Here is an 8,903-nt window from a genome sequence, read left to right as displayed (position 1 = left end):
AACCTAATAAGGCGTGGTTTATACAGATGGACTCCAGAAAATATGAAACATAAAGGACACGTGACCTTTTTGGGTGATGCACAATTATGTCATTTCTATAAAGGAAGCGTATGCTTTTGTTGTCATGTTTTCAGACCGGAAGTTTTATTTTGTCTAGCGGAAGTCGCACTGTTGCGTTGCGGGCTGTGCAGGAAATCGGGGAGTAACAGCTTTTCTTTCTGCCCTCAAAGCTGCAACAGACGGCGTTCAAAAACAACACAGCTGGGCACCGACACGCCGCAGCCTTATGGACCTCCGGTTTACACCGAACTTCCCCTTCATCCATCGTTAGAAGTCCCAGAAAACCGTCGGGCCGGGCCGGAACCAGCACCAGGGCCGGACGGACATCACCAGCACTGCATTTTTGCGACACCGGCGGCAGCACGGTTTGTGTTGCAGGAGCGGGCATGTCTGTCGGGGGAATTTGGACGCTAAGCACCGTGACTCGCTGCGTGTAAACCGGGCGGTTCGTGACCGTGTCGTGGGTTCTGCTGGGTCGCGCGTTAGGACCTTTGAGATTCGAGTATGGAACTGTGTAGATTTAGCGAAAAGCGAGCTAGCGTTAACGGAAGCTAACAGCAGCGAGGGCTAACGGCAACGGGAGAGCAACTTTTCCTCGCTAACTAGCTCGGACGCTTTAAGGCAAAGACCGCCGTGCAAGCACCGGAGCCCGGTTTCACTGAAGACAGAAGGTGTATTTGTACCGCCTAACGTTTGTCATTCGGTTTGTTAGCCCCGTATAGTAAGATAAATGTTTCCCGAAGGAGTATAGCGGTGTAGCTAAGCTAAGTCCTTAGCAGCTAAATTAGCCCGGGTCAGCCTCCGTCGCCCTAATGAAGGAGTACAAAGTTGTCGTGCTGGGCAGCGGCGGCGTCGGTAAGTCCGCGCTCACCGTGCAGTTTGTCACCGGTACGTTCATCGAGAAATACGACCCGACCATCGAGGACTTTTATCGGAAAGAGATCGAGGTGGACTCGTCGCCCTCCGTGCTGGAGATCCTGGACACGGCGGGGACGGAGCAGTTTGCCTCCATGAGAGATTTGTACATAAAGAACGGACAGGGCTTCATCCTGGTCTACAGCCTGGTCAACCAGCAGTCATTCCAGGTACATTTCTGTTTAGATTGCCCAAAATCAGAATCCCAGTAGCTTGACAAGTAAATGCTTAATGGTGGTCCTCCACAGAAACACTGACAACTAGATGTGTGTGTGTGGGGGGGGGGGGGGGGTACTATATATTTATCTCGTACCCATACATTAATAGAGCTTATTCTGCCATACTTGTTGTATTTGTAACATTCACAAAATAGTATCAAACCTTTTTTTAAAAAGCAGTGTTGAGTTATCTGTTTTCTCTGTTATTAACCTTTTCAGGCATTTGTATTTTGTAGTTAACAGATCTAATGGGGTTCAACTGTGTGTGTTAACTTGATGCATGTGTATTTGTGCCTTCATATTATTTTAAAGCAGCTGTTAATTGGCAAATGCCTCAACTTTCAGGAAAGCAGAAGAGCTTCAAAGTTCAGATGTCTGCTGTAAACAACTGATAGGAATCTGTTGCTGTAGCGGCAACCAAAACTTTTCTGAGATCAAAACGTTGAGAGATCGAAAATACTCCCACGAAAATTTTTTTTATGGACATCCATTACATTACATTACATTACGATCATTTGGCAGACGCTTTTATCCAAAGCGACTTACATTACATGTCATTACCACCCTTCGCAGAGGGGGGAGCAATTAAGGTTTCGGTGCCTTGCTCAGGGGCACCTCGGCAGGGGCTCGAACCGGTGACCCTCCGGTTCCAAAGCGGAAGCACCACCCACTGAGCCACTGCCTCCCTGCATCCACTCATGTTCTTCTCCCTCTTCATCTTTTAGGACATCAGGCCAATGCGAGACCAAATAGTGCGGGTGAAGCGCTTTGAGAAGGTACCGCTTATTCTGGTTGGGAACAAAGTCGACCTGGAGTCTGAGCGCGAGGTTGCCGGGTCAGACGGGCGTGCTCTGGCTCAAGAGTGGGGCTGCCCTTTTATCGAGACGTCTGCTAAGAGCAAGACCATGGTGGACGAGCTGTTTGCCGAGATAGTCCGACAGATGAACTACTCCACGCTGCCAGAGAAGCAGGAACAGTGCTGCACAGCCTGCGTGGTACAGTGAAGCGGTAAGGACAGCGCCTCCGCCATACTGCATCCACACACCACGGATTCATGCTCAGGCTCATACCAAAGAACTCATAAGCGCAGCACAGTTGGCCGCTCACTAATTTTACAAAATGTGATAAAATGTCCCTGCAGTGTCTGCGTAGAAAGGCTTCACAAGCCGAGGAGAAATGTGACACATGGATGACTGTGTGCGCTGTTGAAGTGCAGTGTGAGGGAGAGGAGAGATTGGGTTTGGAAGTGAGAAAGATGAGTGGGTGGTGCAGCTCTGTGCCGACCGTTGGTTTAGCTTGTTATCATAAGATCACAGAAAGTATGTGGCACGAAGAACGCAACTCTCTGAGCCGCACGGGGGCGGGAGGGGAAAAAAAGACCCCGAAGAGTCGATGCAGCCAGTGAACCGGCAAAGTCCTGCGAGCCGAGCGGCAGAAAGAGGAAAATGTAACATCCTGAAAATGAAATGATGTTCCAAAACAGGAAGTTCGCTCTGGTTGCAGTGAGAAACACTGATCTGCATGAACAATGGCTGATGCTGTCTGCGTCGCCAGGTCGTGTGTTTTTTCTCTTCTGCCTTTTGTTTGTTGTAACCACCGATGTTTTGTGTGTCCTGTTCTCTTCTAGCTGCAGCATTTTGTCCGGATCACCACAACCGTTTTGAAGAAATCGTGAACCTGGAGGACGACGAGACAAATTACTTTAGAAGAAGAAGAAAAAAAAAAGAACTACTGCAGCTGGCCGTGTTTCTGCTCCAGGGATGCTTTCTGACTATGGTGTCACAGAGCGTCTGACAGGAAACACACTGGTCCTATTTTTGATATTGTGACTGTAGCAGATGTTCTGCTGCTGCAAACTTGATGGCCTTTGCGATGACCCTGGATGGAGCCGCTCTTCAAGTGTAGAAGACAGCGGCTGAAATGAGCTAGAAATGCCATCTGTTAATTTCACTCTTTCTTTTCTTTTTTCTTTTCTCCCCTTTTTAGTTAGAAGTATCCCTGAAGTAATAACCGGGAGTGTTTGTGGCGTCGCAGCTTCTTTTTAAAAGCTGCTTAATCACTATTCTATACTTTTATTATTACTTGTATTATGTCTGCAATTTGGAATCCGAGGCGTTTCACGGCGACGGAAGCGTTTTCCTTTTTGAAGCATGCATACTTCCAGGAGCGTACGAACAACAATCTGAAATCTAAAAATAAGACTTTCCGACCCACGCAGACGACGACGTCACCGAGTGTGATTGCTGTGTTGCAGGTAGGACGTCGAGCATCAGGACAGGTTTTTAATTCACCTCGCTGCCCGCCCAACAACTCACACCTTTCTAGTTTTCCAATTGCCTGAGGCACGTTAACCCCTAACCCCGTCTGAAAATATGCATGCTCAAAACTGAAAATGTTGAAGAGAAAAAAAAACGATTTGAAGTGATTTAAGGAAGAGCCATTTTACTGTTTGAGCCTGAATTCTGTCATAAAGCTGTGGAGAACTTTTTTTTAGTTTCTGCAGTGAATAGTTGTGTTGACGCAGGTCTTCCATGTTCTAGTTTTTCCTTTAGGAGCACTCAGAAACGCAGGGACGTGCTTCCGAGCAGGAGAAATGGACAATTTGGAACGACCAAAGGAGCTCACAGTGCATATTTGTGTTGACTACATGGTGTCGGTTGCTTTAAATCAAGGAGACGCTGATTCTTGTCATGGAGTGACTCCTGCTGTAATGTGGTTTGATAAAAATTCTGGCACAGTTAATCAGATTTTAACATTGTATTTTTTTTTCTTATGGTAACCTATTTATTAAAAACTAATGACATGTATAGCCAGTTTTAAACCTTTTAATTTTATACTAGGTTTTTTTTTGCTTTTTTGACTTTCAAGGATAAAGTATATTGTTTTGAAGTCGAGAATTTAACAGAGCCTTAAATCATTTTTGTTGCACCCTGGTCTCACTGTGTTTATTTTCTATCCCTTGAGACAAACAGCAGTCATTATCTAGTAATGTCCTTGCCGGTCTTTCAGTTTTAGTCCTGGAACAAAGTATTACGAAGTATTACCTTTAAACTGATTGCTCCCCTCTGTGACCAACACTAATCTATCTACTGCTGTCACTGATTTGGTAAAAATTTCTACTTGAAACTTTCCTTTAAGTGTGCTTTTCTTTTATAAGACACAAAATCACAGCATGCCATAGTTTGTGCTTTTCAAATGTGTTTCTTGCGTTTTTCACACACGATGCTGGTTTTCACATCTCTCTGAGCACAAAGCTGGCACTTAGTCCTGTTGCTCTGCAGTTGTCAGGTGGAGTTGCTGGGTGGTAGATCTCGCTTGCTGAGCCTGTGCTTCCCTTGCCAACCTGGCAGCAGCTGCTGTGTGAGGAGGCTGCTGATGGCTCTAAATCGGCGAGCACGCCATTGCTTTTCCAACGTCCTCCGAGAAACGCCTTGAATGGCCGCCTGTTCTCTCTGTAACTGAGGGCAGGACACTGATTATTAGAAGGGAAGCACAACATCACAGGCCACAACAGGCCTATGTACCAGCAAGCAGAACAACACAGGGATCATGTGGGGTGCTCTTTGTCAGCTGTAGTACTCGGTAGCATCCTGCACAATAATCGCCAGCATCACCATTTTGTTTTTAGGACATTATGAGAGTGTGTGGCACTGAAGACAAACAGATGAGGGTGGAGCCCTGTTCATCTGACCGAGCAGTAAAGAGGGCAGCTCTGACATGTTTCTTGGCAGTAACTATGAAGCATATGAGGTGAAAAATACACGTCTTGTGCAGTGGAACCCACATCCATGATCTGGTGATCTGTCAGCAGGTTGATGATAGTGTCAGGCTAATTTGTTTAATTACAGTTTTTTTTTTAACTCACAGCGGGCCTTAAAAGGTCTGGAGTGATCTTCATCAGTCTGGGTGCCACAGTTCTGCAGTGGCCTCATTCACATCTGCTGGGATCATCTTACCAGTGTAAACTTGTAGGTCAATGTGGTTTACACATTGATCCCACGTGGCTGCCCTCCATATTTTCATTGTGCTTCAGAAGCAAACGCTCATTCCTCTGTCATTAAAAAAAAACTTGATTTTCCACTTCCCCTTCGCTTTGTTCTGCTCACTGGATGTTCAGCTTCAATCTGCAATGCTGCAGAGTGAAAAGCTATTTCTCAAAATGCACTTCTCATGGAAGTGATATGGGGATTGGACATGAAGGACTTTGACAACTCTGATGTCTCATATTTGACTTAACTGCACAAATTGAGTAAAACACAAGAAATATACTCGGTCAGATTTGATAGTAAAGTAAGGAACATTATTTTATTGTTTTTGAAGAAACGTTAAAAATCTTGATACGTCATAAATGTCACATTTAAGGTTGAGGGGAAACAGAATCAACAGTGCATTGCAGTAAAGTTAAAGTAAAGCCAAGCTGTTCAAATATTAATTATTTGCATTTTAACCAGTTTATCATCACTTGTTTTTATCACGTGCTGTGTCAGGAGTCAATATCCAGAAGCGATATGATTTATATCAAGTTTTAGGTTGCTAAATGCATTAAAAATCGAACTTTCAACAAGCTGCAGCCTCGTAGAATGGCTCCACGTTTAAAAGGTGTTTACAGTCTCGCGCCTCTAGGGGGCAGTATGGTGCGCTTTCCACTCAGCTGAAACGTCATCAGTTTCTAACGCGGAAGTTGAAGGCATGAATCCATGCTAACAGCTAGCGACGGCTAACGCTTCGTTACATCAATGGCTGCGGGATGACAACAAGCCGGAACCACAGCTGCTAAAAGTCATTAAAGGAAGAGGCGATCGGAGGGGAACAAATCTTAAAAGTCACAAATATGAAGTCCGTGTTTGTTACTGTGGGCACGACGAGCTTCGATGAGCTCATTGAAAGCATCACGACCACTGAGGCCATCCAGGTCAGAAATGTACACAAGGCAGAGCAAAGTGTGTCAATGTGCATGAAAACACGTTCTGATCTGAAGCTGCACCGGAGTGAGAGCAGATATGATCCAGACTGATCCACGTATAGATCTGAAACGCTATTTAATAGTAATAATACGTCTTAGTACTTCGTTTTAACAGGTCATTGGACTTTGGTCAGTTAAAGCGGCAGTAAAGACCACATCTGTGTTATTTCGTCAGTATTGGCTCTTTATTATTATTATCTATTATTACATAAGCTACAGGGCACAATATCATAAACACACACGGAACAACACCCACGAAAGCTGAGCACTATTAGCTTACAAACAGTTATTATTGAAGGCAGTTAATTTGGATTATGTTGGATTGTACAAGTGTACCTAATAAATTGGTCACTGAATGTTGATTTACTTATGGATTTATTGTGAAAATACGAGCGTGCGGTTTCTTAAAGAAGTAGCTATGTAACCAGCAGCTGAAAATACAAATAATCTAAACTTGTTATTGAGTGTTAGTTTGTGTATTTGAATGTTCTGTAAATCGATTTGAGTATGATTGCACATTTTCTTTTTAGCAGAAATATAGGCTCAAAATTGTTTTTACCTCCCACAGGCTTTGAAAAATCTTGGATATGAGCATTTGGTTCTTCAGGTTGGCAGAGGATCAGTTCTTCCAGCTCCTGAAAGCTTTCCACATGTCAAACTGGAGGCTTTTCGGTTCAAAGACTCCATAGCAGAGGACATTAAGCAGGCTGACCTTGTCATCAGCCATGCAGGTATGTCAAATATCGAAAATAATACACTCTACAATCACATGACAAACTGTTTTATTTTTTAATCATCCAGTGCAAAGTCAAAACTATATGTTTACCAGTAAGACATACACATTATTGATCTCAGTGATGCAGTTCATGCTGGGTGTTGTGTCTCTCTGGGTGAGTTAGTCTCTCTGAGCATCTGCACACCACTTCAGCAACAGTGACTACAGACAGCTTAGTCAAAGTAAAAGTAAGTCAAAGTTCTCGATGTCACTGTTGAAACTGTAAGTTGTAGTTGGTGAATCCTCAGTACATGAAAGACGCCACAGACTTCATCTGAAACAGCTGCAGGCCAGTGCTCACAAGAACACACAGCTTTTTATAAGCAAAACACAAAAGACAAAGAAATGAATGGATGCATTTAAGTTGTATCTTGAGTAGATTGGTTGTTATTTGGAAATGGGCAATATTAGAGTTTATGTGTGTTGTAGCTCATTTGACTGCATTTTCCTCCTGACTTTGAATTCACTTCATATCATTTCAGTGTGTCGAGCTGAGACTTGAACCTTGAATTTTCGGTTTTGGTTTGGGTAGATCATTTTTAATAATAGTCCTGTTGTGTTGTCTATTTATTGTCTCTGCTGTGGTTTCTGACACACAGTGAATGCATCATTTGTTTGCAGACTAACATCATGGGTGTCAGAGCCTCATAGCAGCACACCAGCACATCAGACTGACAGATTTGTTGCTGTATCTTAAACGAGGTGTGTTTAATTAATGAGGCGGTTGATCTTATTGTTCTCAGGGGCTGGAAGTTGTCTGGAGGTCCTCGGTGCAGGAAAGCCTCTGCTGGTTGTGGTCAATGATAAGCTAATGAACAATCACCAACTGGAGCTGGCCAGAAAGCTGCACACGGACTCCCACTTACTCTACTGTACCTGCAGGTGTGTGTCTGTGTGTGTGTGTCTTTATGGAGATAGTTAAGTATGTTTCTTGATCACCCATAGTAGTTTTATTTTTGAATCTCTCCTTTGCACTTGCATATTAAGGATTTATAATAAATGTTACAGTTTTAATGAAATATATTTGTCTCTCCATGTTCAGCACATTGACAGAGACGCTGAGAACTATGGATCTTTCGGTTCTGCTACCTTTTGTGCCTGGACAACCGAAGCTTTTTGCAGACTTTCTGGACAGGACCCTCGGTGTTCCGAGAAAATGATTTCACAGGAATTCTTCCTCTCGACCATGCTGAAGAAAGAAACTGAATCTATCATGTGTATCTTTATAGAATATGATTGCAGATTTTAACATTCTACTGATCAGTGCTGCTTCTGACACCGTTACATTTCAATGGATCCCATTTTATATACAATGAGTGGTTGCTGATAATGTTTAAATATCATGTATGTCCAATTCAAGCCAACATGAATGAATCTTTTGTTTTAAGACTAATTTTACAATCAAGACTTTAAGCAAGAGTTGAAATAACCTGAGTCAGAGATCGGCTGAACAAAGTGACAAGAGGAAGCGCAGACAGAGGATGGTGTTGTCATCCAGCCCGATGAGTCTGCTTCCTCCTGGTGACGTCAGTGCTTCACAGACTAATGAAACTCAGCTTGTGTCGCAGCATTTGGTCTAATGTCCTTCCACATCAACCTACATGTCTGTGTCTGCACTTGTTCTTGCTCTGAGTTCATTTTTCATACTATTGCAGCATTTGGGTCACACTGAAATGTCCTCAACAGGGACTAATATGAAAGACTAGTGTTACACATAACAATGTAGACATCTCTTTTATGTAAGTGACGTTTGACTGTGTGCCGACATTACCTAATGTGTGTGAGAGGGTTTGCCTGTGTTTTTCTACTGGAGGGACACCCTGAGACACCATGTCAAGACCAAACTTGTGTGTTTGGTTTGCTGGATGTGTTTGTACAATGTGTGACAGTTTAGTTACACACACACCTGTGCAGTTTGCAATGTAGGGCAACGGCCCCTGCAATAAATCCTTTGTGAAATTTCTCTTCAGTT

General features: G+C 43.6%; 2 protein-coding genes across 2 annotated transcripts; both read left to right on the top strand.

Moving 5' to 3' along the window:
• The first annotated feature begins 159 nt into the window (after nucleotides 1-159).
• Nucleotides 160-4,319, top strand: rap2c (RAP2C, member of RAS oncogene family). Its single transcript, XM_076159537.1, has 3 exons — nucleotides 160-1,145; nucleotides 1,919-2,201; nucleotides 2,821-4,319. The coding sequence occupies exons 1-2, from the start codon at nucleotides 873-875 to the stop codon at nucleotides 2,195-2,197; spliced, it is 552 nt and encodes a 183-aa protein (XP_076015652.1). The 5' UTR covers nucleotides 160-872; the 3' UTR covers nucleotides 2,198-2,201; nucleotides 2,821-4,319.
• Nucleotides 4,320-5,856: 1,537 nt separating this feature from the next.
• Nucleotides 5,857-8,903, top strand: LOC143008012 (UDP-N-acetylglucosamine transferase subunit ALG13). Its single transcript, XM_076159538.1, has 4 exons — nucleotides 5,857-6,105; nucleotides 6,725-6,887; nucleotides 7,675-7,813; nucleotides 7,974-8,903. The coding sequence occupies exons 1-4, from the start codon at nucleotides 6,025-6,027 to the stop codon at nucleotides 8,089-8,091; spliced, it is 501 nt and encodes a 166-aa protein (XP_076015653.1). The 5' UTR covers nucleotides 5,857-6,024; the 3' UTR covers nucleotides 8,092-8,903.

This window comes from Genypterus blacodes, unplaced genomic scaffold, assembly GCF_046128005.1.
Source record: "Genypterus blacodes isolate CSIRO-AG114 ecotype Tasmania unplaced genomic scaffold, CSIRO-AGI_Gbla_v1 ptg000098l_1, whole genome shotgun sequence".
In the NCBI taxonomy this organism is placed as follows: domain Eukaryota; kingdom Metazoa; phylum Chordata; class Actinopteri; order Ophidiiformes; family Ophidiidae; genus Genypterus; species Genypterus blacodes.
The sequence above is the reverse complement of the archived record's forward strand: the minus strand, read 5'-3'. Positions and strand labels throughout refer to the sequence as shown.